The sequence below is a fragment of the Trichomonas vaginalis genome, chromosome VI (genome assembly GCF_026262505.1).
Source record: "Trichomonas vaginalis G3 chromosome VI, whole genome shotgun sequence".
Taxonomy (NCBI): domain Eukaryota; phylum Parabasalia; order Trichomonadida; family Trichomonadidae; genus Trichomonas; species Trichomonas vaginalis.
In genome coordinates, this window is record NC_067208.1 from 471,495 (window position 1) to 498,880 (window position 27,386).

The 27,386-nt window shown below is 36.0% G+C and overlaps 13 protein-coding genes and 8 pseudogenes across 21 annotated transcripts, besides 5 other annotated features; 8 read left to right on the top strand and 13 right to left on the bottom strand.

The window, feature by feature from the left end:
- Nucleotides 1–3,538: part of a mobile genetic element that runs on past the window's edge.
- Nucleotides 1–22,646: part of a mobile genetic element that runs on past the window's edge.
- Nucleotides 1,954–2,393, top strand: TVAGG3_0778650 (annotated as a pseudogene). Its single transcript has one exon. A coding segment is annotated over exon 1 (440 nt).
- TVAGG3_0778660 lies at nt 5,409–6,666 on the top strand (annotated as a pseudogene). The gene has a single exon. A coding segment is annotated over exon 1 (1,258 nt).
- Nucleotides 8,686–9,272, bottom strand: TVAGG3_0778670 (annotated as a pseudogene). Its single transcript has one exon. A coding segment is annotated over exon 1 (587 nt).
- Nucleotides 9,395–9,779, bottom strand: TVAGG3_0778680 (annotated as a pseudogene). The gene has a single exon. A coding segment is annotated over exon 1 (385 nt).
- On the top strand, nt 10,027–10,617 carry TVAGG3_0778690 (uncharacterized protein; the record flags this gene model as incomplete). Its single annotated transcript, XM_051246239.1, has 1 exon — nt 10,027–10,617. The coding sequence occupies one exon, from the start codon at nt 10,027–10,029 to the stop codon at nt 10,615–10,617; it is 591 nt and encodes a 196-aa protein (XP_051081714.1).
- On the bottom strand, nt 10,646–10,846 carry TVAGG3_0778700 (uncharacterized protein; the record flags this gene model as incomplete). The annotated part of the gene is made up of 1 exon (XM_051246240.1): nt 10,646–10,846. One exon carries the CDS (start codon nt 10,844–10,846, stop codon nt 10,646–10,648), a length of 201 nt encoding a protein of 66 aa, XP_051081715.1.
- Nucleotides 11,745–12,155, top strand: TVAGG3_0778710 (organellar and viral DNA polymerase type B; the record flags this gene model as incomplete). The annotated part of the gene is made up of 1 exon (XM_051246241.1): nt 11,745–12,155. The coding sequence occupies one exon, from the start codon at nt 11,745–11,747 to the stop codon at nt 12,153–12,155; it is 411 nt and encodes a 136-aa protein (XP_051081716.1).
- TVAGG3_0778720 lies at nt 12,167–12,805 on the bottom strand (annotated as a pseudogene). The gene has a single exon. A coding segment is annotated over exon 1 (639 nt).
- On the top strand, nt 13,260–13,529 carry TVAGG3_0778730 (uncharacterized protein; the record flags this gene model as incomplete). The annotated part of the gene is made up of 1 exon (XM_051246242.1): nt 13,260–13,529. A coding segment is annotated over one exon (270 nt), but the record flags the coding sequence as incomplete, so codon positions are not given.
- Nucleotides 13,546–13,965, bottom strand: TVAGG3_0778740 (uncharacterized protein; the record flags this gene model as incomplete). The annotated part of the gene is made up of 1 exon (XM_051246243.1): nt 13,546–13,965. One exon carries the CDS (start codon nt 13,963–13,965, stop codon nt 13,546–13,548), a length of 420 nt encoding a protein of 139 aa, XP_051081718.1.
- TVAGG3_0778750 (uncharacterized protein) lies at nt 14,016–14,351 on the bottom strand (the record flags this gene model as incomplete). The annotated part of the gene is made up of 1 exon (XM_051246244.1): nt 14,016–14,351. The coding sequence occupies one exon, from the start codon at nt 14,349–14,351 to the stop codon at nt 14,016–14,018; it is 336 nt and encodes a 111-aa protein (XP_051081719.1).
- Nucleotides 15,043–15,625, bottom strand: TVAGG3_0778760 (uncharacterized protein; the record flags this gene model as incomplete). Its single annotated transcript, XM_051246245.1, has 1 exon — nt 15,043–15,625. A coding segment is annotated over one exon (583 nt), but the record flags the coding sequence as incomplete, so codon positions are not given.
- TVAGG3_0778770 (protein of unknown function, DUF4106 family) lies at nt 17,371–17,694 on the bottom strand (the record flags this gene model as incomplete). Its single annotated transcript, XM_051246246.1, has 1 exon — nt 17,371–17,694. One exon carries the CDS (start codon nt 17,692–17,694, stop codon nt 17,371–17,373), a length of 324 nt encoding a protein of 107 aa, XP_051081721.1.
- Nucleotides 17,778–18,979, bottom strand: TVAGG3_0778780 (protein of unknown function, DUF4106 family; the record flags this gene model as incomplete). Its single annotated transcript, XM_051246247.1, has 1 exon — nt 17,778–18,979. A coding segment is annotated over one exon (1,202 nt), but the record flags the coding sequence as incomplete, so codon positions are not given.
- Nucleotides 19,012–19,278, bottom strand: TVAGG3_0778790 (protein of unknown function, DUF4106 family; the record flags this gene model as incomplete). Its single annotated transcript, XM_051246248.1, has 1 exon — nt 19,012–19,278. One exon carries the CDS (start codon nt 19,276–19,278, stop codon nt 19,012–19,014), a length of 267 nt encoding a protein of 88 aa, XP_051081723.1.
- Nucleotides 19,461–20,625, bottom strand: TVAGG3_0778800 (annotated as a pseudogene). Its single transcript has one exon. A coding segment is annotated over exon 1 (1,165 nt).
- Nucleotides 20,889–21,122, bottom strand: TVAGG3_0778810 (uncharacterized protein; the record flags this gene model as incomplete). The annotated part of the gene is made up of 1 exon (XM_051246249.1): nt 20,889–21,122. The coding sequence occupies one exon, from the start codon at nt 21,120–21,122 to the stop codon at nt 20,889–20,891; it is 234 nt and encodes a 77-aa protein (XP_051081724.1).
- Nucleotides 21,327–22,358, bottom strand: TVAGG3_0778820 (annotated as a pseudogene). Its single transcript has one exon. A coding segment is annotated over exon 1 (1,032 nt).
- Nucleotides 22,647–22,837: a mobile genetic element.
- Nucleotides 22,838–23,081: 244 nt separating this feature from the next.
- Nucleotides 23,082–23,516, top strand: TVAGG3_0778840 (uncharacterized protein; the record flags this gene model as incomplete). Its single annotated transcript, XM_051246250.1, has 1 exon — nt 23,082–23,516. One exon carries the CDS (start codon nt 23,082–23,084, stop codon nt 23,514–23,516), a length of 435 nt encoding a protein of 144 aa, XP_051081725.1.
- A 530-nt stretch (nt 23,517–24,046) lies between these two features.
- Nucleotides 24,047–24,083: a mobile genetic element.
- A 456-nt stretch (nt 24,084–24,539) lies between these two features.
- Nucleotides 24,540–24,577: a mobile genetic element.
- Nucleotides 24,578–25,838: 1,261 nt separating this feature from the next.
- On the top strand, nt 25,839–26,033 carry TVAGG3_0778870 (uncharacterized protein; the record flags this gene model as incomplete). The annotated part of the gene is made up of 1 exon (XM_051246251.1): nt 25,839–26,033. One exon carries the CDS (start codon nt 25,839–25,841, stop codon nt 26,031–26,033), a length of 195 nt encoding a protein of 64 aa, XP_051081726.1.
- A 261-nt stretch (nt 26,034–26,294) lies between these two features.
- On the top strand, nt 26,295–26,910 carry TVAGG3_0778880 (annotated as a pseudogene). The gene has a single exon. A coding segment is annotated over exon 1 (616 nt).
- The last annotated feature ends 476 nt before the right edge of the window (nt 26,911–27,386 follow it).

Sequence of the window (27,386 nt, forward strand, 5' to 3'; positions counted from 1 at the left end):
GAAAAGAAAGGTTCCATTAGCGAATACAGAGAGCGACAACATTAAGGTGCATGGCAAGGGCGAAGCCCACGAAGCCCATATAAAACCTTCTGTTCAAACTGAAAAGTCAATAGAAAGAAGAAAAGAAGCCAGATGTTTTTCAATAACGAACCAAGAGCTTATTGCAAAGTTCGTGAATTTCATTGAAAAGCAAACCGAGTCAAAGAACCCTGACCCGCCAGTGAAAGAAAGTTGAGACAAAAGAGAATGTACAGTTCATTGAAAATGTCAAGAACAACTTCCACCACGAATGCCAAGAAGAAGAGTGAGAATAATGAAGTAAATAGATATTTTTATCTGAAGTAAATACATGCAGAACGAACAGCTAAACGAATTTACTCCAGCAGAGCATATTCATGCAGATTCGCTCATATTTCGATATCATAGACAATGCAGTTCAAATTGGTGACACTAATAGAAAATATTCTGACGCAAAGATTCCATCACAACCTGGAACTGCTAAAGATAACACATGGGTAACATTCAATCTCTCACCTCCTGGTGAAATATGTTGGACCTTTACAATACATTCATTACGTATAAAATGGAAGGTCAATTTATTGTAGATAAAGAAATTGGTTCAGGTTCCAATAAAACAAACCCACCAGGATTTTGGATTGGTTTCGATGACGCTTTCTATGCAGTTGCTGGATATCAAATCCTTGCAAATGGTGTATCGTATATTCTCAAGACAACGCAAGAGAAGAAGCATATATAACTTCAAACTCACAAACTACCGAACAAATAAAGAAAGTAGATGTTTTCTCAAAGACTCGACATGAAGATGTATGGAGTCATTCGGGAACATGCAGAACAGGAACAAATTGTTAGTGGTCCAATTACAGCAGGAAAATCATTTGATTTTAAGCTTCGTTTAAGAATTCCTGTTAGAAGATTCCTTCCATTAGAAGCTATTCGATTTATTCAGCTTTTGCAGGAAACATTCAGCTTTAAAGTAAAGTTCAGTAGCGACGCCTTACAATGCACATCTATATCTGTAAATGATATCATTGCTTTCAATCCAACTCTTAAAGTTGCATTTGCTTCAGATTCAAATCCACCGACAAATAAATTTGTTCCATGGAATGAACCATTCACTATGATAACGAAGGCAGTAGAAGCTAGTGGAACAGTTACTATTACAACTGTAAACCAGCAACTATTTCGAACAAAGATGGATTTTAATGAATGTTTCATTCATCCAAAGTCATTCTCTTTAGACCTAACATTTATACAGAACTTGTAGAACATTATACAAACGAGGCTTTATGTTTTCCTGTTAAAGTTATGGATTGGATTCCTATGGACGGTTCATTCTCAAAGAATACAGATAGTTCAAGTGCAACATTTACAGCAGCTTATACGCCTATTAATGTTAAAAGTATTTGGGCACTATTTAGAAAGAAAGACAACTATTATGTTAATTTTGAGAACCCTAAGTTTAAATATCTTCAGCTTTCCATGGGAGCTTATGGAAATATGCCTGCAGAACCCGAAAAATCATATGGACCTGTATTTTATGAAATGGTTGCGAACGCTTGCAATACAAACAATGATATGATAGGATTTAATGAAGATGTTATGAGGTCATTGGTGGATGATGGTAGTGTGGAACATAAATGGGATAGCTATGACAACACACATTTCTTATGTGGTTTTCCAACAGAAGTGGACTTTTGCTTCCAACAAGGTCAAACATCTACTGCTCCAATAACATACAAATTGTCTGTTAAAGGACCTATTGAACTAGCAACTGAAAACGTACCAAAGCCACTTATTGGATTTATGAGGGATTGTTGCTTTGCCATTCAGGTGCGTGCTAATGGAATCCCAATAATAAGATTAGATGACTATAACTTAGCTACGGACGACAGTGAGGAATAAAGGATGAACGTTTATTTTTAAAGCTTATAAATGAGTTCTTCATCAAGCTCTCGTGAACCTTCACCATCTGTGAAACAAACTTTACCAAACGATTATGGAGCACCTATTGAATATTTCTTACGAGCTGCACAATGGCAAAGAGCAGTCTCACCAAGGTTAGGTGTTCCACCAGCTCCTGTCAAAAATAGCATTTGGTCAAGTCCTTATATAAGATATGGTCTCCCACTAGGTTTGCTAGCTACAGCAGGAGCAGTTATGATGTTGAAAAGAAATAAAGCAAATGTTGTAAATAATACTGAAGTAGCTGAAGTTAAACAAACTCCGACACCATCACAAACACACCTTCAATGACTCCTGAACCTATGAAAGTACAAACTCCTGTTCAAAAGTCAACTCCTAAACCGACTCCAACATTTAAACCAGAACCTACTCCTCAAATAAATCGTAAAACTCCTGCGTTTCCTTACTGAAAAAATAACGTTATTTTTATTTAATATTAAAATTTTTATTTGATTGAAATGACGACTAAAGTCACTGAAGCAATGAAACAAAGTTTTTGGTAGAATACATTAAATCAGGAGCGGTTCCAGAAGGTTTTTACGTTCATACTATGAAGGATGGTAGAGTTCAGTTTAGAAAGATAAAGCAACCATTAGATAGAGAAGGTATATTAAGGAAGATTAAACTTCATGAGGACAACATTGCTGAACTTAAGAAGAAGTTAGAAGAGTTGGAGAAAGGAAGAGAGTTATAAAGCAATGAATTCAAGTGGGTGAAAAAACAGGTGAGAAAACAGGTGAAATCTCACCACTTCACCTAAATTTATTTTTGTGCTATGTTTTCATACGTGTGAAGTCGTTAGTGAAGTCGTTAGTGAAGTCGTTTATGTGTCAGACGTGAAGAAAGCAACTAAAAAGAAACCAAGGAAGAGAGTTATAAAGCAATGAATTCAACGGGTGAAAAAAGAGGTGAAAAAACAGGTGAGATCTCACCACTTCACCTAAATTTATTTTTGCGCTATGTTTTCATACGTGTGAGGGTGGTGATATCATTAATTTTTAAGTTTATTTTTTATTTACTGAAAATTTTTATTTGGATGTAAATGACAGAACAAAAGCAACTCATTCGAATTCCACAGTATAACAAACATACATTTAAACATTTATTCTTCCTTCCTGAGCATAACATGTTCTTTCAAATACATCCGAGACCAGTTGACTTTTCATTGACTGTGTATAAAGATAGAAATAGTTATATCATTAAACCATACGATGACGAAGGTAAGTTATGTAAATTGTACGTTAAGAAGTTAGAGAAAGTTTATGGCTTCAAGTATGACTACAATAGGGTTAACACTGATGATGAAGATATTGAGGAAAATTTATGAGAACATTAGTGAAGTCGTTAGTGAGAACGATAGTGAGAACGTTTATTTTTACATTAGTGAGTTCGTTAGTGAAGTCATTTATGTGTCAGATGGTTTTGTAAATATTTAAGGTTGAGTTGGTGTTATGGTTGTGTTGTAAAATTTACGTTAACGGTTTCGTAAATATTTAAGGTTAACTTGGGTAAGGTGGAACGCAGTGCCGCCGTACCCAACTTAACCATACTAACTTCATTTGCTTCACCACCTTGTGGTTGGTTTAAGTCTCTTAACATTTTTATACAACCGTCAATGACACCAAGAGCAGAATGGTTTTGGTCGACAATGAAATATTGGTTTACATTTTTTGAACGCAGATAGTTTTTTACATCATCTGATTTGAAAGAACTTTCACAGTCAGATGTCAGTTTTGTTGGATGGTATTTGTCAACGAATATTGTCAAAGCAGTTTTCACATCTAAAATATTTTTTGGACCATAATGGTATGGCTTCACAGTATCTTGTGTTTTGACCGACAAATATTAGCCAGTATGGTGGTCCATCTGTTCTAACTCTCGGAATGTTTTCCAAGATATCCATAAACCAAGCATTTGGTGTTGAACTAAAGATTTTTACCATGAGTGCTTTCTTTGTCGCTTTAGAAACATAGGGGTCCTTGTTTGGATTCGTCATTTTTAACCCATAAGAAATGGGTTTATTTGGCGCATTAGCAGGAGTTGCATCCAGATTTTTGCCCGCAGTGGGAACAATAGCCAGAGGTGTATTTGGAGTTGGAAGGAAGATTTTGAGTACATTAGGTATACTTAAAGAGAAAGCACAACCTATTATACAAACTGTACAGAAAGGTTGGATGTAGCACGAGATGCAACAAATCTTATTCCAAATCCTGAAACAAGAGGAAAAGTTCAAGGATGGATGGACAATGTAGGAAGACAAGCAGGAAACTATTATAACAAAGCAAATGACTACTATAACCAAGCAGGACACTATATGGACCAAGGTGAAAGATTCTTTAACAGAGGATATAACCATGCACAACAATGGGTAAACAATAACCAACCTCAACCGCCTCAAACGTGGGGAATGTAAAGTTTTTTACTGAGATGAAATGAACAATACAGCATTGAGACAAATGGGTTCAAGATGGATTTGTCGACTTCCAGCAACCACGTGTTTGTCAAGTTCTTCCTATACCTCAGGAAGTTTTAGACCGACTTAAAAAACAACAACAACCAGTTGAAAACAAACCAAACTAAAATTTTTTACTGAGATGAAATGACCGAAGAAGTTGAAACGGTAGATTTGACACCACAAACAAAAAGTTCAGAACCATTGTCAAAACCTGTCAAAGAACTTACAGATGAAGAGAAAAATTCAATAATAGAAAGTGCCAGGTCTGGAAATACAAACCCTAACTACAAAGTCACTTTTCATAAAAATGGAACGGCTAGTATCTCAAAAAAGAAACAGACTCTCACAAATAAAATATTGAAGTCTGAAGGAGCTTTCGAGACAACAGATGGAAAAGTTTACTTCACTGACCAACAGTTCATTATAGAACATCTCATTGACTTAGAGTCGAAATATTCTAAACTTTACAACAAACACAAAAAGTTGAAAGGAAAACAAAAACAAATGGCATATGATATTTATGAAGATGTTGACGACACAACTGTTCCTGCAAGTGAAGTAAAGTCGGAGAAACCGAAAAGTGACGAAAAACCGATAGAAGAAGAAAAACCAAAAACTGAAGATAAACCAAAACCAAAGTTTAGTTTGGAAACTAAACCAAGTCAACCTTCATTAGCTGGTATGGGTTGGCGTCAAAGACTTATGGCAGCAGGCAGTTATGTTAAGTAAAGAAAAAAATATTTTTTTTCTTTTTATAAAAATGCCCCCATATAGAATGGATAGAAAATCTGCTAGAATAAAAGCAGAGTTGCAAAGATATGGTTGGAGAGTTTCGAAGAAGTTTAAATATAGGAAGGGAAGACCCATAAAAGTCTATGACAAATTGTCTGGTCTTCGCTACGAAATGGATTTGGAAACAGCACGTGCCAATTATCCAAACAGACTAGAGAGGTTAGAAGAAGAACGTCTTATGGACATGCCTTTCGATGTTAGTGAACCTCAAGTTGAGGGACACGACGGCTTTGCCAGATTCTACTGGAAACATGACGAACAATTGCATCCTTTGAGAAGGAAAAAAGGAAAAAGTGAAGACGCACATGTTCCCATGGAAAGAACAAGATATGCATATGAGAAGTACCGTGAAGTTAGAAGTCAAATTACATCTGGTCGAACCTTTACAGTAAACTTTGACGAAGGAAAGAACAAAGAAGGCTTCATGGGTGTACTTGCTGCCATACAAGACGGAAATAAGAAAGGATACAATCTCAGATTGACCATAACAGATTTGGATAGTCACATTTACTATGCACATGGCAATGTCACAACAGCCGCACAACTTCTTGACGCTTTCAAGACTACAAAGAGAGAACAAATGTTTGACTCCGACTCAGACATTTTGAATGCAATTGAAGGAATTGCAAGTGTCAAGTTCGAATGGTACCAACCTAACCCTCAAGCAGTCAGACAACATGCTGGATACTTCCCCTTCAGAAATAAGTCTGACATTGACTTGACAAGGTATGGAATTTACAATTCAATTGAAACAATTGTCAATGAACCTTGTATTCTTACATGTCTCAGGAACTCTGGTCTTGTTACAGATGAGAAAATGAAGTATCTTGAGTCATGTGTGAAGACAAGGTACATTCTCAGAGGTCAATTGACAAAGATTGCACCGTTGGCAAATGTCAATATCCGAGTCAACATTCCGACTGAGAAAGGTTCTTCACATGACGACTATGTTGTTGACTTCAAATTGCCATGGTTGAAGATTGTACTTGTCCACAACCACTTCATGTTGAACGAAAGTCTTACAAACCCATTGTTCGGAAAAGGCAAGTGCAACATTGTCAGAGCTGTAAACATTCTTTTCGAGAAAGGTTTGTTGGAACCAATTCCAGATGACAAGCTGACAGAAACTTTTGTACCAAAAGACGAAACAAACTTTTCACTGTTAGCAAGACCAAAAGTTGTTCCAGACAAAGTTCTAGTACAAAAGAAGTACACAATTCCACAAGGAGTTGGATTGTTCGGATACCAACCTGAACCAGAAGAACTTCCAATGAGGTTGCAAAGAACTTCAAGATGCTATAAACAAACTTCCATTGAGACATCCAATTGACGTCAAATTGTATTGGAGGGCATCTGAGTTAGGTCAGAAGGTTTTATTGAAACAGGTTGCTTCGACGATGTTTATGAGATAACAGGAGAAGTTTCTCAGAAGATAAGAGACTCACTTGAATTTCCACAAACTGGACCAATTGGTTGCGACAAGTTCGACTCAAACGAAAAGATATACTATGTCGACCCTTAACGCTGCGTACATGAGGTTTGTCCAATATATTCGACTGGAATTCCAAACGAAGATGGTGAGTTCCCGGGAAGGAACTATACAGTTGGAAAAGTCATACAACAACTGTATGATATTAGGAAAGCTTCAAACCCCAAACTTGCAATGACACTCAAATTGCTTATGAATTCGACATGGGGATATTCCATTAAGAAACCTCAAAAGATGAAGAGTAAACATTATGAGAAGGTCGACAACTTTGTTGAAAGGTTTTCTCCTTTTGTTTTGAAGTACGAATTCACTCAAGGTCAAAGTGGCTTAGTAACCACATTAAAATCTATTGTCGAACATTGGTCTTACCCTCAGTTCGCAAAAGCAGTCCTTGACAACTACAACAAATTCTTCTCCGAAGTCAAATCCAAAGTTGTGGTTTACTATGAGAACATTGACGCACTCATGACGAACGAAGAAGGATACAACAAACTCATTGAAATGGGAATGGTCGGTGAAAAGATGGGCTGTTTTAAGCTAGATAAGGTATTTTCAGAAGTTCATGTCCTCTCCAAGCGTAAGTACTGGGGCATACTTGAGACGGCACAGAAATAAAACATTGCATGAAATAAAAAATTTTTATTCGAATTTGAATTTAAATGTGGGAATTCTTGGGAACCTGAAAGGCTTATTTACTTGAGGAACAGGTAAAAGGTGGTGGAGGTGGAGGTGGTGGCAACCAGTCCATTTTATATTCCTTCCTAGCTAATTTCCGTTTAATTTCATGGTCGCCCTCGGAGTCTTTGAATCGGACAGGTCGAGTTACAACCATTCTTGGTCTCAAACTCATATATAACCTGTTTGTCTGTATTTTCGTCGACTATGGCACGAGACACGAACATTGACCAAACGGACAAAAAGTGTCATTTCGATGGTCATGCAGCCAATCGCATTCGAGCACTTCGAAGAAGCCTTACGTTCCAAGGGAGAGGGTGTCTGGTGCAAGGCAGAGGTCATGAAACTCTACGAGCAGTACATCCTCAATGCCTGGGAGGACAAATCGTCTCTTGGATTGGCAATTCTACCAACTCCTTGGGACGACCTCCTACGCAACTGGGATAACGAAAGAGTCCAATTCAAAGGTCGGGAACTAATTTTGCAAATTTCCTTAATTTTAACATACTTATCCAAATAAACACCTAAATTTACTTGGGGTTTCCCCCTAAAAAAATTTTTTTACTCTTAGAACCACTCGAGGTTCTCCTTACGGTTTGTTGAGCTTGTCACCGTCAATGTGTCTGACCCTCGCCTTCTTGTCTGGATTTGGAACCATTGCATACCGACAAGCCTTCCCATGGAAATTGAACCGTAATTCCGAAGGTTAAGGTTCAAGTGTCCAAGTTGTTGAGGACTGGGGTAAGAACCTTGCCTGTCCCCTTGTTGCGGATTTTGTATGGGTAGGGTTGGGAAATTTCGTAAGCGTTATCGACAACAAGGGTTGCCCAAACTTCCTTTTCTTCGTGTTTCTCTTCTTCCTCTTCTTTCTCTTCTTCCTCTTCTTTCTCGAAAATTCCTTCTTCAATTTGGTACTCACGAAGTACGGTGTTGCATGTTCTGTCCTTTCCGAATACCTTCCAGATGGTGTCTATCTCTTCGAAGAAACGGTAGATGAGTCTGGCAAGGTCTCGGTTCTCTCTCTCGTAATTGCGCAAGGTTTCCGCGAAATCGTTCAGGCATTTCTCATTGGAAGCTTGGTTCGTGAGGACTTCGACTTTGAGATTGGTTATCTCTTCCATAAGACTACTTTGGAGAGTCTTAATGGTGTTTGTCAGATGAGCGTTCAATTGGGCAATTTGAATTTGAACTGGGCGTTTGTCTGGCAACCTTGAAAGGACATCTGCCATTGAGTTTGGCTTCGGTGCTTGTTCGGACATCGAAAAAATGAAGTGGTTTGAGAATGACGGTTTTACTTCAAAAAGCTTGTTATGACGGTTAAGTCATACAACAAGTTTAAAATAATATCTTGTTCTTCTTCTGAACGTTTGTTGTCTCTTCCGATAAAAGTTTCGAACATGAGAAGACCAAAAAACGTTTTTTGAGATTGCGGAAGAGTTCAGGCAAACGTTCATATTCTGGATATGTTGGGAGCAGTTCGAAACATCTGAGCTGACTTTCGGACAAAATTGGGACAATGTCAACAAATTCATCTTTGGTCGGACTGCTTGAAGGTAAGTCCCTTACATGTAAGTAGCTCTGGTAAAGTCTTCTCATTTCTGCTAACTTTTGGAGTATAGCTTCGTAGTTTAGAAGTTTTAATTTTAATTGTCTTATTCCACTCTTGACATCTAAACGGTAACTATCCATGAGGTCAAGAGTAGCTTTGGTAGCTTTAAGTGGAGCTATCTGTTCCTTGACTTCTGCAATTTTGGTTGCAATTGTGATTTGAGCTCCTTCAAGTTCGCCGTCTATGTCGTTCTCAACGTCTTCAACTATGGCTTGAAACTCTTCATCGGTCCATTGAGATTGGTGTGGGACGAATTTAACTTGCTTCATTCAAAAAATGAAAAAAATGTTTTTACTCAAAGCGTGCCATGTATATGGCTATAAGAAACTTACCAGAAGGCTTCTTCTTCACATGCGTAAAAACATAAAAAAGTGAAGTTAAAATGAGATGTTTACTGAACTGGCTGAAGAACTGGCTGAATGTCGCCTTCACAGGTTATGTAGAACGGCTGACCCGAGAAGTGAAGGAGAGACTGAATTGCCAATTTCATATGGGGTGGGGTTCTCCTTGTTTGGTATTTTTATCCAAGGACGTTTGTTTAGGAACTTAACAAGAGTTTCTCTTTTGGCGTCCTTTATGCCATCGTAGGCTGTCCCGTCTGGTATTTGAATTGGAATTCCAGTCGAAGTCTCGAGCTGAAGTGTAGACCTTCCAGAAATACTGGTGAACTTGACCTTGGGCTTCATGACCTTGCGCAAGTAGTCTTTTACGCAGTCGTTAATTTCAATTAGGTAAATTGCCTCGTCAAATCCTTCTGGCATTCCAAGTTCTTCCATCCGACAGGAAAATGTTTTCCCGACAACTGGAAAAAATTTTCCGGACAAAGGGAAAAATTTTTCCCGACGACAGGAAGAACTCTTCCAGTTGTCCGTCCGTAAACCATTCAAATTTTCGAAAATTGAGAACTTTTTGGTCGAAATTCAGAAAAAGTTTTTCCTTCCGACAGAAAAAGTTCTTCCTTCCGACAGAAAAAGTTCTTCCTTCCGACAGAAAAAGTTCTTCCTTCCGACAGGACACAAACGGATGACTGACGTTCCTCTTCCTGAATGCCTTCCAAAGCCAGAAGTACCGAAAGCTGCAGAACCTAAAGCACCAGCCCCTGCACCTCAGTTCCAGCAAGTACCTCCACCAAATTACTACCAATTTCCACCTCAATGTTACTACCCACCACAAGGCTTCCCGAACTACCCTCCTCCTCAGCCTATGCCTTACTTCCCCAACCCTTGGTTGTTCCAGCAAGCTCCACCCCAGCAATTCCAATCTCAATCCAAATCGAAGAGAGACCAAGAGTTCGAAGAAGGTCTGAACCGCTTACGCAAAGATTATGCCACAGCCCCTATGGAAGACGACAGGCTTTCAGTCTCTTCCCTCAAATCGACCGATTCGACTCGTACCACAGATTCGGTCAAAGACAGAGACGACTACCTCAAGCAGTCTGAGAGACTCTTCATCCTACAATCATTTACAGTTGGAGCTCTCAAGAACATGCGCAATTACGAAGGTCAGACACCAGCTGGAGACCGCAAAACAGACGTACTCGCAAGAGCCGTCCAGCTCGTCAAGACAAAGACTGAGATAGTCGACTTCATTCTTGCAGCTTGCCCATACAAGTAAAAAAATAAACAATTACGAGTTAAACTTTTTATTCTTTCTTTTCTGAGTTGTTTAGAGCTGGTTTCTCTTGTAGGAACCTTTCGTACTCTTCCATGGTCATGTAATTGCGAATTTGGTACGCAATTCCAGGTTCGTTGTTTTTGAACCTTATGTATGTAACGCTTCCATCCTCCTCAGGGAAGTAAGCTGCTAACATCTGACCAAGTTTTCTCGGTGACTCGGAGCTCATTAAAAATGTCACTTTTTAAACGTTAAGTTTTTAGTCTTATTTTACCCTTTGTTTACCCTTTGTTTGTCAAGGTAGTATTGGAGTGCAATTTCTCCAAATTCTCTGTGTCGGAGTTCTTCAGCATTTTCCAAGGTGTACCTGGAGAACTCAAAGAAGTTGTCAAGAACATACTGCCATGCTGCTCTTCTGAGTTCGTCGGTATTTTGGAAGTGTTGCACCTTCGAGTCTTCGGACATGAAAAAATGACACTTTTTCATTATATAACTGTTATTTTTTACGAAGTGAACTTTTGCACTTCGTCAAAAAAATCCCTGAAATCATATCTTTTATACAAGATAGAAAATCTTACTCGCCTAAAACTCTATGAAAATCGTAAAAAACAGCGAGTAGGGACAAAACCCCAGTCGCCTAAAACTCATGAAAATCGTGAAAAAATGACCAAATTTCATTATATAACTGTTATTTTTTACGAAGTGAACCTTTGCACTTCGTTTAAAATACACTATTTTTGTGTTATGAGTGACGAAGTGAACTTTGACACTTCGTAAAAAATACACTATTTTTGTGTTATTTTTTACCAAGTGAACTTTTACTCTTCGTAAAAAAAATCCCTGAAATCATATCTTTTATACAAAATAAAAAAATAACGTTAGTTTTTATAAAATATTTTTTTTTATTTTGTATGTAAGAACAGAAAATGACAAACACTGAGTTTGAAACAGTTAAAAAGATAGACAATGACACCAAAGTGGTTAGAATTGGTGATTTAAACGTAAGATACTCAAAGAAATACAACAAATATTCTTTGTCAGACATTATATCTCCATCTGGAAAGAAAACATGGCATTGGGTTGGAATTGCTTCAACTCAGAAAATTTTGACAAGAAATCCTGAGCTTATGATATCGGTAAGATTCTATGGAACTACAGCATATCTCATTGACAAAAGTCTTATACCAATAGTTTTGTTATGGATTGACCCAGTTGTTGGATATAACTTCATAACATATGGTTCATTCGATACGGAACGTTGCAGTGAAGGCTTACTTTACATCGTTCAGAAACCGAAGGACTTCAATACAAAGAGATATAAGATAGGAAGAACATATAATATAACTCAAAGATATGACAGTATAGTCAATAGAGTCAAGGTTGTGTTTGTTAACGATATGAGAGCTGCAGAAACAGAACTACTTGAAAAGTTTGAGAAAATGTATGGTGCTCCCACGAAAGGTAAAGAAACGTTTGAAGTAGATGAGATAGATAAAGCTATAAAATTATTTGACGAAGTTGCTGAAAAATACATGTAAAGCCTTTATTTTTACGCTTGACTTTTTACAATTTGAACTTTGTTTGCGTAGATATGAATTCTGAAAGAAGTATGAGGGTCTTGTATGACTTTGTACTTCTCCCATAGTTCATGTCTGTCAAACTTACCTGCCATGGACTCTTTCATAAGTTCCATGAAATCGTCTTCGGACAATCCGGGGAAAAGTACAATGTCAGTAAGTATTCTCTTTACATCCTTACTTAAACTCTTGGCTGTCTGTACACAAATGACAACAGAGATGTTGAAGTGTCTGAGCTTCTTAAGAATTCGACACATATCTTGTTCTCTATTCTTTAACAAAGGATGAGAGGCGAAATCATCTAAGATAAGAAGACATCTGTGAGGGTACGTTTTCCAATCGTAAGATTGCAATTTCTTCGAAATGTATTCTATCTCTTTCTGTTTGTTTCTGAAGTGTTTCTTCTCTAATATTCTCTGCATTTCCTCATTTGGGTCTTTAAACTTCGAATTGACATACTCATTTATAGCATTATACTTCAAAACTCTTCTTTGGTACTTCTTTATCCAATCTAACAACTCAGAGTCTTTTTAATACTAACTTAGACTTCTTTATAATATCTTTGAACGAATTGACGGTTTGGTCAAATTGACCCGAAGTACTACAAATGACTACTAACTCATAGAATGGGTTCTTCTCATCTAGTTCTTGTTGTTGTGCAGCCATTTTAAGATAAGTGAAAGTCTTACCCGACCCAGGTGGTGCGATTAGACCTGTTATACCATTCTGAGCAAATAAGAACTTGTCATGTATAGGCTTTATCTGAGCATTTTCTAACTTCCTCTTGTTCTTGTTTAAAACATTCTCAAATTTCTTGTCAATGTCAGCAAACTTTTTTTCTAACATATTTTTAGAAAAATTAAAATTTTTATCTTTTAGAAAATGTCTAGCGATTTCGCTATCTATATTCGAGACAAACTTTTTGACAGCAAAACATCTGTCGACCATAAAATCTTACATAGTGTAAACAAGAAAGGTGAATTTGTTCTAAAGTTCTGTTTCTGGGAATATGACAAGAACCATAAAACATTAAGCAGAGCAGTCTTAAAATTTGTCAATGACAGACTTGTTGACAGAGATGACGCCGATTGGAAAGATGAAGTCCAACAAAAGTTCTTAGAATGCAAAGAAGACACATGCGCTGTTCTTGAAGATGAAATAGAAAACAGAATAGATGAGCTATTAAAGGACAAAGAACTTTTACATAAATATGGTTCGGAGAAATTTGACATAACTCCACCAGAAAAGAAGAAGAAAGAAAAGAAAGAAAAGAAAGTAGAAGAAGAGAAGAAAGAACCTGAACCAGTTCCAGAGAAAAAGAAATTTGACATGTAAAAATAAAATTTTATTTTTAGAACATTTCTGGGTCAATGTCAATGTTCTCTTCCTCTTTAGGAGTAAACACTGGCTTAGACTCTAAAATCTTTTTACCCAATTTACCTTGAACTTCTACAACTTTAGACTCATAATATTCATAGTCGTCTGCTTTCTTTGGTTCATAAGGTATAACAAGTTTGTATGCTTTGCCTTCTTTAAGGTTTGAGAACCTTCTGTCAAAACTTTCTTTGACTGCTAACAAACCTTCTATGTCTAAGTCTTCAAATTTCGCACCATTTTTAGTCACAATAGCAAACTTAACTGGTTCGATGTTCCAAACTTTGCTGAATGAAGACTTTTCAAAATGGTAGAAGTAAACATTCAAATATGTGAATGGGTCTAGTTCTTCTTTAAGTCCTGACATGTACTTGTTTACTGAGATGAATTTCGTCATCTTTTCTATCGGATAAAAAAATATTTTTTTTTAAAATTTACTCAGAAAAATTATTTCTTTATATATTTGCCATTCCGAACTTCGAAAAGATGTTTTATACCAGCATAGAATTTTTCTCTAGAGCTTGGTCTTATATCGTTTTCATGACAATATTTTCTATATTCTTCATATAAAGCCTTTTTTTCATACATTTCATAAGGACAATCTAACCAGAATAGCGCATATCCATTTTCGTTATCTAGGTCTCTATATGTTTGTGGAATTTCGCTTTCTTCTGTTTGTAGAATTTCGCTTTCTCTATTTAGTTCTATGTCTATATATTGTGGCTTAAAAAGATGTGGGCAAGAAGGGTCTGGCGCTATGTAAAAAGTTAATTTTTCTGTCATCTTTTTCTATCGGATAAAAAAAATATTTTTTTTAAAATTTACTCATAAAAATTTTTCTTTGTATATACACCATTCTGTACGTCTAAAAGACTTTTGACATTTGCCAAGAATGTTCGTTTAGACGCTGTCATATAACCATACTCTTGACAATATTGTTTATACGAATCGTACAATGACCTTTCATCTAAACACTCAAAGTCAGTTTCATCTATGAACAGTTCATATACACTCTTGTTTGCTTCTAACAATGTTTGTCTCTCTTCGGTATGTGGAATTTGTCTTGGATTGAACTTTGAAATATCTAATGTCATAAAATATGAGAACAAGTGGTTGTAAAAGTCAGATGTCAAAGTTTCTGCTAAGTCGTCAAAATATTCTGTATCTTGCATATGAGCTTCTGACGTTCTGACAACTACATATCTTCTGTCAGAACTTTCTAACTTCATCGGAACAGCATTGTTTGAAACCATAATGAAGTTTGCAACATTTTCACAAACTCTTTGGTCTTTATATTTTCTTTCAACAACTCCAACTTTGTCTGTTATAAGACTCTTCAAAGCATCTGAGTTCAAAACTTTTGTTGTATCTATACTTTGAAGTTCGTTACATACTATAAGTTTCATATTCTCTATTGAAGAGTTAAACTTGCCACAGATGTTTTCTAAGTTTGTCATATTAGGGTTCGAATAGCCCTCTAACAGTTTGCATAAGATATCTGTAAAGAATGTGTTCTTACCTGTTCCTTGTTTTCCAATTATAATGAGAGCAGTTTCATTTTTAGCACTTGGATGTTGTAAGATGTTTGCAAACCAACATAAGATATACTCATAAACCTTTTCGTTTCCATTGCATATAATTTCTTTGACATGGTCTAACCAAGCTTCTATAATATTTTCTTTCCATTCTACTTGTTCATATTTATATCCAGTGAAGATAGAATAGAAGTTTGGAGAAGGTGTATAAAACTTTATACCACGAACTGAAAAATCTTCTAACTTTGACAATAAGATATCCCAAGCATCTAACATCTTCATGCCAACTTGTACGACTTTTATTTTCTTAAGTTTCTGTCTACATTCTTGTTCTGAAACTATTGTTGCTCTTGGTTTGTTAAAGACTACATCCCATTCTTTCATAACATAACATTCTGGGGCAGAGTCGACATAAATGACTAAACGTTTCAAATTCTCGACTGCTTTGTTATAGTCTCGAAATGGACACATATTTCTGAATGTTTGGAAGTCATAAAAATCTGAAACATCTATTCTGTACATTTTTATAAAAATAAAAAAAATATTTTTTTTATTCTTGAGCTATTTGTTGCATTTGTTGCATTTGTTGTTCTTGAGCTATTTGTTGTTGAAGTTGTTCTTGTAATACAATACTTTCACCAGTTGCATCTTCCAATTCGAAACTTTCTGCCGTCATTGACAAATACATAGGACATAAAAGTTTTACAGGAACAAAGTTTGCGTCAACTAATGTCAACGTTATACTTGCCAAAGTGTTTGAGTTCACTAAGGTTGAAAATTCTGCATTCGAATGAACAATAGGCAAACCAGCAGAGAATGTGTTATTTATACGCATAAGTATCTTTTGGTCATAGTAGTTTCTGTCGACATTCGAATAGCACTTTGAACCTAAGTTTGAAACAATATATAAAATAGGTGTGCTTAAAGTCAATGGAACAGACATTCCTTGTATGACACCTTTTCCTGTTATAGGAAACTGTTGGTAGTAAAAACCAGATATAAGTTTTGTATTATAGCTCATATTGTTTATAGTAAACTCAGTCGGACATCCAAACATAATGAAACCTGCTCTAGTTGCAGCACATTTTACACCCGTACTTAAAGTATTAAATAAGTCAACAAAACCTGTTGGTGGTATATCTGAGTAAGTATCTTCAAAGGAGTATTTTTTACCATTCACAACAATAAAATCTTCTGGTGTCAAAAGAGCAAAACAAGCTTTAGTCGTCATTGTGTTTAAGGTTAGTTTACAATATCGTCCTTGAGGACTTTGTAAGTTTGTTGTTATAGAATTATATGACTCAGGGTTTTTAGTCGTAATAGTATAAACCATTATATCTTCTGCCATTTACTTAGCAAATAAATTTTAATGAAATGTTGTGGTCGTCAAATATTTTTATAACGTCTGGGAAACTATATTTTAAGTTCAACGTTTCACCTCCTTTCATAACGTATATCTTGTCAATGACATTATATGAAACACCACAGCAACTAACGTCGGGTTCTATTTCTTTGATGTTTATATCGTCTGCCTCTGTCAAAAGTTTCAATAGTTCTTTCAAAACTTCATGAGGTGCGATGACATATGAGTTCACTTTTACAGGGTTGTGTTCGACCAAGTTTAACATTATACCTAAAGCTTGACAAATCTTCTCCTGAGTTTGAAGTTTGTCTTTAAGTTGTTGGTAGTCGTTTCGAATATCTGCAACAGAACTTAAGTCTCTGCTAACTTCAGGGTATGTTGGTTGTTCTTTTACAGGAACTATTGTTATACCATCTTCGTCTTCGTATGGTTTCCCCACTTCAACATCTCTTTCTTTGACATTGACAATAACACTTTGACTGTTTGTTTGAGTTGGTGAATTTAACTTCACATCTGCCACTGCGCCATTAAACCTTTTGAAACACTTACGCTTCTATTTTTCGGAAATGACATTTTACTTAGAATAAAAAGATGGACGTATTCGAGTATCTCTTCGAATTGAAGCAAAACAAAGTTTACACACACAAACAATACAAATACATTGACAGAATAGTTCTTTACACAAACAATGGTAAATGTTATAGAATAGCAGTCTTTGCTGAACCAAAATATTTTCATAAAGCAAAGAAAGTTGGTATAACCGAGATGGTGAAAGTTCTTGAAGCAGACAAAAATATAACAACAAAACTTACAGATATTTCTAAAGGTAAGTTTATCTTACAATATTATGTCAAAACTGGCGTACTGTCAATATTTGACGGAGAGAAGTCAGTTCAAGAACAACTTACTGACCTGCTGCCAAAATCTGCTCGATGGAAGCTGTCGTTATGCCAATCTGAGGAGCCCCAGCAGGTTTCATCGAACGAATCTTCAAAAGAGCATCTTCCGTGAAAAGTGCTATTGGTTTTGTAAACTTCTTTGCTCTCAGTTCATCTGGACCGTCTCTGTCACCAGTATATTGTATTTGAACTGTACCAACAGTTGAAATACCACCCATAAAGTCTTCTGAGTCAGCAAATGGAATGCCAAGCCAAAAGTTTGAACGGTCTCCATTTGTATATTGAGTTTTTTGACCTCCTGTATGAGTCCATACTTTCACATATGGCATAATAGAACTTTTGCATTTCAGGGTTAATGGTTGTTGTGAAGTTGTTGTTAAAGTTCATAGCATCTAATGTCAAGTTGTATGACCTCATATCCTCAACTGTAGAATATTCTTCTCTTGGATAATATTTGCCATCTATGTTTATATGATATTTAATACCGGGGTTGTAGAAACAAGAATAGTCATTTATAGTTCGTCTGAAAAGAACAAACATAGTATCTGCATGTTTCATTGCAGTTGTTAAAGCAATATCTGTTCTTGCACCTGGGTCAGCACTTTGGTTTCCAACTTCACCTGCAAAGTCTTTGACAGATATTTGGTGTATAGGGAACATAAGTGGAACTGCAATATATTTGGCAGCTAAAGCATTTGAAATATCTGGGTCCAACATATAGACTGCAAGTCTGCTTTCTATTCTCTTGCATTCAAATTTTTCGCATGTGAACTTAACTGGGTCCCAAGCAGTTCCAGCAGCATTGAAATAATAGTTTACTTCAGTGTTGAGGTTTGAGAAACCAAAGTCTAAGTCAACTTTGTCTTTGCAAAAGTCGGCGAATGACATTTTATTTGTTCCCACTACTTCTGTAAGAGTGAATGGGTCTTGTGTTGGTGCAATGACTAAGTTATTTTTGCTTGGAGTAAGTTCGATAGAAATTTTTCCTGCCCAGTTTGGCAAGTATCTTAAAAACCTGAAGATGAGGAAAGATGACAAAGGAACTCTAAGTTTCAGTTTTACTTTAGTGGCAGCAGTTCCATCTGAACCAGAAAGGTTAACATAAACTCCTGGAACGTTAGGGTCAAGTCTTCTTATTTTCTCAATGGTTGCATACTGGTCTGTTTGTTCTCTAGCTTGTGGTTGTACTGAGTTTCTCAAAGCGAACCATTCATAGTTTGCCCATGTTACTGTTTGAACTAAGTCAGAGTTAGAATATATCTTATATCCCATGAAAACTTCTGGAGCATATTGGTATCCGACATAGAAAATTCCATTGCAACCTTTCTTGTCAGACAACTTGGCAGAAGGTTTTATTTCAATGTCTTGTTCCACGTATAAGAATGAGTTGTCAATAGAAATAATATGAAACCTGTCGCAAGCAATATCTACTGTTGTTGAAGAACCTTCTCCAAACTCACCTACGTTTCCATAAGAAACAGCAGTTGTATATTCGTAAGTTCCAGGAACTATTTCTGACCTTCTAATGGCATTGTCGCATTCGTTATACCATTCGGAAACATTTCCATTCATGGCATCCAAAACTGTTGGCGTTATATTCTGAGCGGCGTACATTTCATATGGGTAAAAATATAGAATAGTTGGATTTATGTGTCATAATAGAACCCACGTGGACCAAGCTTTACTTTCTTCCTGGCTGAGTTTTTAACTCTTCTTTTTCCTTCATTGCCACTACTTTCACTAGATGAAGTTACTTCTTCACTACTTTCACTTTGTTCTACTCTTCTCTTCTTCTTTGGTGTCGCTTTTGGTAACTTGCCCTCTGCTTCAAGTTGTTGCATCTTTGCCTCATGTTCACCTAGTATGTTGTAAATTTCCCATGTCCTTTTTGCCTTTGGGCTCTGGTCGCCCATCTCAGGTAACCTATATCCTAGAAAGAGTTTGTCATAGTTTGTATTTGAGTCTTCGCGTATTGTTTGCATGACTCTTTCCTGAGTTTCCGGTTCAAGCTCTTCAAACAGAGCTTGTCCATATGGAATAAGCTCGTTTCCAAATATATGTTTTTGTAGCCATTCTGGTTTTCTTTCCATGTTACCAACAATATCTTTTGTGAATGGGAAAGCTTTTACCCAATGTTTCAGTCTTGCGTCATTTATTTCTGTAGTTGGTTTTATTTTGTCAAGGAACATGTTTTTCAATACTAACATTTCATTTGGTACTGTCCATTTGAGTTTTCTTAAATATTCATCCCTTCTCGGTTCATTGTCTGCAAAGTAAGTTTTTATGACATTTTGTAAACTTTCGTTTGCAAGGTCATGTACAATAGGTTCTCTTCCTTCTCTCTCCCTAACTTTCTTTCTAAACTCTTCACCAAATATACCATCTTTATGGTTCTGTGTAGTTCTTTGAGATAAATGTTTAGAACGTCAGGTGTTATATTTCCATCAGCCATGTTCATTTCATACTGGTCCAAAATATCTGCATGTTTCATATCTTTCAATGGCATTAAAGCCGCGCTGAAAATACCAGCTATATCTGGTTCACCATTCACTTCCATTGCGTCTACAACTTCTTGGAATTGTGGTTGTAAGTTTATGAACCACCTATCCGGGTTAGCTTTATGACCCCATCTCATTGTAGTTCCATAGTCCTGCAGAAACAAAAGTAGGTTTGTTTCCATATTGGTTAGGTTCTGAATGAACTTTAAACAATGTTTCATTTCTATATGTTTTTGTTGAAATTAACCTTTTATTTTCACCGAGTTCAGCCAAAGATTGAACGTTATATGGTCGTAAGTAAAAAGGGTTGTTGTATTTGTGTACATTTTCTTTCAGTACTTCCATTCTATGCTGAATATTTTCATCTGGTGTTGGAGTCTTTTGTATGTCGGCAAACATTTTTCGATATTCTTCTACTCTGTCAGCCGAATTTTTTTTAGACTCTTGGAAAGATTCCATATTCACCTCATACTCTTGTTGAGGGTCAAGATTTTTCGGCTGTTCCAAATCTTCATCTAGTTCTGTGAAGTTAGTTTCCAAAGGAGGGACTTGTTCGTTTCCTTCAGGCTCTTCTAGCTGTTGTTGCTGAACTATTTCTTCCATGTCTGGTTGTATCTGAACTTCTTCCTGTGGAGTTTCTTGTACCTCATCTGCTGGCATTTCATATATTCCGAGACCGTTTTTAACAAGTTCCCTATTTAAGTCATCCGCATTCATAAGCCTTTGTTCTTTCGTTCCGTCTCTATTTTTTACGCGTTTCATGAAGATAGTTGAATCATCATTTATCTCTGACACCAAATATCTCGGAGTAAATTCGTTCATGTCATTTGGATGATATGCTATTAAATCATATCCCTTAGCGAGCTTGTATTTTCCAGGTTTGAAATTATATCCCATTTGGTGCTGAACCATAAAGCTAAATAGGTTCGGGTCAGTATTTCCTTCCTTGAACTTTCTAATAGCTTCTTTATATCTGTCACTAAAGTCAAGAGTATCTGGGTAACCATAATTTTCCTTAAGCATTTTTAAGAATTCTTGGTTTCCTTGTTCTCTACTTCTTTTATGTCCTTGCTCTGTTTGTGGTTGTTGTTGTGCAGGGTTTTGAACTGTTGGTTGCTGTGCTGGTTGTGGAGGTGGTTGTTGTTGTGGTGCTGGTTGTGGAGGTGGTTGCTGCGCTGGTTGTGGAGGTTGTTGTTGTGCTGGATTTTGAACTGTTGGTTTTGGTTGTTGTTGTGGTGCATGCCTGTGTCTGTGTCCATGTGACGATGTAAATGTTTTAGGTAGTCCTGGTGCAGGTGCTTCTCTTGGAGGGTTTGGTGGTATATAAGTTCCACCAGCTGGCACATATGTTCCATCTGCAGCATAATGTCCTACCTGACTTTTCGTTTTTAAGAAAGCATTTACTAGGTCTGTTTGGTCTGTTGTAACTCTTTTTCTTGACTTTCCACAACAGTTGCTCTAACGGCGTCATAGGCACTTTGAACTGCCTGTCTCGTTGCTGCATCTGTTATTTTCGTCATATTTTGTGCTACTTCTCTTAACTCTTTGTCGAAACCTTCAGACTTCAGTTTCTTTCCAGATGAGAAGTCGTTCACTAGTTTCACCTTACTATGAAGAGCTTCGAAGGCGTTCTTAAAGTCAGCATTCATTAAAGCTTCATTTGAACTGTCTTCATCCGCTTGTATTTTTGTCCTTATTGACCCTATAAGTTGGGCTGCTTTAGCGTTGGCTTGGGCATCTAACCAGTCATTATTAGCTTTTATATATTCTGCGCTTTTCATTGCCTTTTGCATGGCTGCGTCGTTATTTTTACTTTCTTGTGCTAAGTTTTCATACTGTACGGTTTGGTTTTGCAACTGTAAAAGTTTTTCTGCCTTTACATTTGCTTCAACTTCTTTTTTATACTCATCGCTATCCATATATGTCTTCAGGGCTTTTTTGTTTTATTTCTTCATCTTTCAGTACTTTATATTGAGTAGTATGGTTTTTCAAATTTATAACATCTTGTTCCATTTTTGCTACTTCTGCTGCTTTTTCTGACACTTTTTTCGCATATTCCTCTGTACTTAGTTCTTTCAGTTGTTCTTCTTTCTTCTTTTTCTCTACGTTTAACTCATTGAGTTTCTTTGTGTGTCTGTCATATTCTAGTTTCTTTTCGTTTCACTTATTTGTTTCTGTATGTCTATGTTTGACTTTTTGACATCTGATATTTGATTTTTGAGTGAACTCAAATTCATTTGACTTTGAGGGTTATAAGCTGTTCCGTCTGCGGCTCCACCATAGCCTGCCATTTTCGCTAAAAGTGCCGCTCTTAAACCTCCACTCTGTGCACCAATAACTCGGTTTAAAAGCATAGGATTGCTTGACATTTGTTGCAACATAGTGGGGTCATTCATCATTTGTTGTTGCAACTGTTGTTGTGGTGTCAGTTTTACTATTGGATGTTTCAATGCTCTCTTCCTCTTACGTATATTCTTACGTAGCTTACGTGGCATTTTAAGTGAAGTTAAAAAGCGGTTTTTGACAGATGTTTATATGACACTATTTGTTCAGCACAAAAAACTACTCGGTCAAAGTGTTGTCAGTTTTGTAAAATAACCGTCCTATCTCATTCTATAAGGGGGAAAGGCTTCTCAAAGTTTACTTCCGTGGAACGCCTGTAACTTTTCCTGTAGCGACGATAGACCCTTACTTGTCCGGACAAAGTTATACTAAACATCTTCAGGGCTAGAGGGCACGAAGTGCCTGGAGGCCCCACTACCTTTTTTTTTTTTTTTTTTTTTAAATAATATTAAATGATAATATAATATAATTTATAAACAACTATTATTTAATAAAGTTTAATTGCCAAGGTTCATCTAATTTTTTGATTTTTAATGTTTTATGAATTTTATTTATCATGTATATATCTAATGAAGATTATATATGTAGAAGATAAGTACCTTAATATGTACGTAAAAATTAATGAAATTTAAGTTAGTATCCCTAAGTCGTGTACTGTGGCATTGCGCGCCTCCGTACACCACTTAGCGGTTTTGACACTTTACGAAACTGGTAACGTATATTTTACAACACAACCATAACACCAACTTAACCTTAAATATTTACAAAACCATCTGACACATAAATGACTTCACTAACGAATTGACTACCGTCCTCACTAAATAAAAATAACCTTATTTTTATTTTTTTTAAATTTTTTATTTCATTACAAAGACATGTCCGACTACATTTACTATGACTCTTTCCCAGAACGTTTCCGTGAACTATTCAAAACTCAAGTAAAACTGAGAAACATGCATTTTAACAAAGACAGACCCATTGACGATGAAAGAAACCCTGAATATATTACAATCCCATATGACGCAAAATTCATTGCATACATTCCTTATGGTCGCAGAGGAACGAAAACTATTTCAACAAAGAACAAAAATTATTTCTGGAGCGATGAAGAAAATTGCCTTATCTACATAAATGCATACTTAAATAAAGCTACATATTGTACAAAAGAAGGTTGGACTGGATTTGAGCTCTACATATACGACGACGATGGAAACAGACGTTGTGTATACCCATATGATAATATGTACCATTGTTTTCATCAAGCATTAAACGAATACATAGTCAGTAAGGGTCTCATTCCTGCTGAGTAGAAATGTTATATTTTTGTTCTGTCATTTATATAAAAATAAACGTTCTCACTAACGTACACACTAACGTTCTCACTTACAAAAGTATTGCAACTCCTCCCATTGCTGTGCTTCACATAACAGCTCATAATCTTCTGACTCACTTTCTTCTTCATATAGGTCAAAATCACTGTCAAAATAAATGTTAGTAAGTTTTGACAAAGCTAATGAAACACGCTTACCGTTTGTATCTATTGCTTGTATAAACTTTCCATTCTTCATTCCTTCATAAATGCTTAAACTAACTTTACCCTTTCTCCCTCGTATCTGATAGAATGTATTCTCACGCGGAACGAAGAACAAGTTCTTGAACTCATGACCGTTGTAGTTTGTTATCTCAATAGTTTTCGTCATTACATCCAAATAAAAATTTTCAGTAAAAATAAAACTAACGTTAAAAATTTCTCATAACATAAACGTTCTCATTGCTTTATAACTCTCTTCCTTGGTTTCTTTTTAGTTGCTTTCTTCACGTCTGTCTCCAACTTGACTTGTAATAAACAGAAATTCATCAAAAGTGACAGCTCTCAATTTTTTGACATTTGTAAATTCTAAATTGAATGAGAAAAATGAAATAATACTAAGCATAATACAATATTCTAGATTTAATTATAATTAGGAAAAAGTTAGTTTTGAGAGTACTTTTCATAGGCATATAGAATGAAATCTTCTGAAAAATAATATCACATAAACTCATATTATTTTCTAATATATAACTATTTTATATAAAAATCAAATTCAATGATCTTAAAAGCGAAGGATAAACCTCAAAATTTACGAATATAATGAGTGGGAATATAATGCTTATCTATCATAAAACCATATGAAATATCAATTTTTGCTTTACGCCTAATTTTTGACGACAATAAGCAAAAAATGTTAAATGTTAACACTCAGTCCATTTGAATATGAAAAATAAAATTGACTTTAATTAATATTTAAAAACGTGCTCTATCAAAAGTTCCAAAAATTCAATATTTTAGCTTTTCTGAGGTGTCACTTTTGATGAATTTCTGTTTACAACAGACTGTCTTTCTTCTTCGGCCGTAATAATACCAGTTACTTCCACCAGTCAATGGGTCAAATGGTCTTTCGTAAGGGTTTCCATACATTCCATAGGGACCATACGGAAGAACTACTGGTGGAGAAGAAACATTTTCTTTAGTTCCATCGACTCTATTTAAATGCATTGTTTCACCTTTCATCTGGTCATTAAAGTCTTTTGCGTGTTTTGCAAACTCATCGTCCTTTCCTAAAGCATTTTCTGACTCAGTCGCAACCAAATTGGATGCTTTATTTATGAGCCCCATTTTATTTAATCTTAACTTCTTTGCAACCCAGCCTCCAATCTTTCCTTTATTTGCATCTAATGTCTTCGAAACCCTTCCTCCACTCATTTTATTTACTGCGTCATAAGCTCCAAGTGCTTTTGCTCCAAATGCTAATGCTTTTGTTCCCATTGCGCCTAAAGTTGCCCAAGCTACCATTTACACCATATTAAAATCATCTCTCTTCAATATTATCTCATAAAAGTTCTCGTTACTGGAGAAAGTCAATGAAACATAAGCGTTCTCACGGGCTTCGCCCTCACCGCTTTGCGGTCTATCTAACTTATTTCTTATATCATCTATACGCTTCAAAATGTCTGAACAATTGCTAACATCTTCTACAACAGTTATTTCATCATGAATGACCTTCAAGAACAAGCTCATTTAATATGCAATTAAAATCATTTCAATAATGAGTCCATCCTTTCCATCTTTAGGTAGCACAACATCTTTCATTGAAGAAGGTTCGACAAGTCTTATGTTAAACTTACTGACAAAGTTTGTTATACTATAATGCTTCGGCGGCGAATACATGTAGTTTGAAAGACATAATATAGATTCTTCAGCAAATTCACTTATACTGGATTTTATAACAATGTTCTCACGAGACCAAATACCACCAATTGACAATCTTGTAAGCAATCCTGCTGAACCTTCTACTGTAAACGTCGATGGTAACATTCCACGAAGGTCATCTATTGACATCGTTGAGTCACTGTATTTAAATATTTTCTAAAGCAATCGTCATTATCTAACCATGCAATAGCTTTGAAGTTTTCATTCGAATATACATCTGCTTCATTAAATGTAAAATCCTGACTTCTTTGCAGAGATGACTTTAAAATCTATTGAGTTTGTTTCAAAATTATATGCTATGGTAACTTCTGAAGGTAATGGATGTCCTTCCGCAGTCAGTTGTTCTCTCACTACCGTTTGAAGCTTTGTGTTAAAAACTTTCATGTCATCTCCTGTGTCTAGGTTCACATACACAGCAACAGGGAAACTATCTTGCTTCTTTGTTTCATCATTATATCTCAAAACATTAAAGTTCTTCAATAATATTGTTCTTCCTGCTGGAATACTTCGAACCTGTCTGATTTCAATAGCTTTCTCACCTCCTACATACTCTACCCAGTGTCTTGGATATTCATAAGTATACTGACTTTCTTGAATTTTGGTTGGTTTCATCATAACATGTTCATAGTATATCTTTATACTCTTGTCAGTTAGACTCGGTGCTATGTTCTGAATATTTCTGACTTGCATTTTTAATGGAGATAAAATGAAGCATTTAATACATGACGTAGATGAAGACATGAATGAAAGCAGTGAAAAGCTCAACAGTTCTCTCATTCTTCCTTTCAGCAAAGATTATGAATTCTGTTCAAATGGTGTGTATTTCTATTGTGGAAAGATGGGTTCAGGTAAGACATTTAACCTCATTCGTCATATACTCATAACAGAGCGTTTAGGAAACGACTCTTACTATGACCAAATCATTATATCAGCAACTTCAGACTCTATGGATCAACAGCGAAAACATTTATGTCAAAAGTTCAAGCCTCTGTCGTTAAAGTTCCAGACAGTGAACTCATTGAATTTCTTCAACGTTACATTCGACGTAAGAGGAAATATTATGCCATCGTTGAATTCATACAGTCAGGAATGCAAAAGACTTCTGAGGAGATGGAAAGAATTATTGACAAACACCACTTACGTCAGTACTCAGGAGTTTACGATATGAAACGACTTACAAACTACATTCTATCAAAACTTTCAAAATACCCCTTCAAAAAGTATCCTTCAAACACTCTGCTCGTTTGTGACGACTTCGCCGGAAAAGGTTTAGTGTCAAAACCAGACTCACCAAAGCTAACATCATAACTAAAGTCAGACATTACCATTAACTGTAGCAATACTTATGCAAACATGGAGGTTTTTAGCTTTAAACATAAAACGTCTCATAACTGACTTCGTTATCTTTCAAGGTTTCTCACGCTATGATATTGAACTCATTTGGAAACAGTCAGGTATAACATTACCTTTTGAAGAAATTTGGGAAGCATATAAGTCTCTCATCTCTCCTCGTTCATACCTTGAGATTCATATCATGACTAATACCATTAAAGTCAAAAATATTCCATGGGAACGACCAACATTGTTTTAAAGTTTAACCTTCAATTGACTGATGGTAAACAAATTCCATGCATCTCTGTCGCCATTTCTGTTAATATTTTTGCTGTCATTCATATCATCCACTTCCCATCCGTTAGCTTTTGAGGATATGTGTTAGAATAGCTGTTCTTAAATGAAGGCTTTTCACATTTGAGAGCATAAACTCTATAACTTTCTGCATACTTTATGTTTGAACCTCCTGAGCCATCATTGACATAAATTTTTATAGGCTTCCACCCTTTGTTCATATTCCTGCTTCTTCCCTTTGCTCTTTTGTTCAGTAGTTCTACATCTTTATACACAGCTCCTGTCTCAGTGAATTCAACAATAT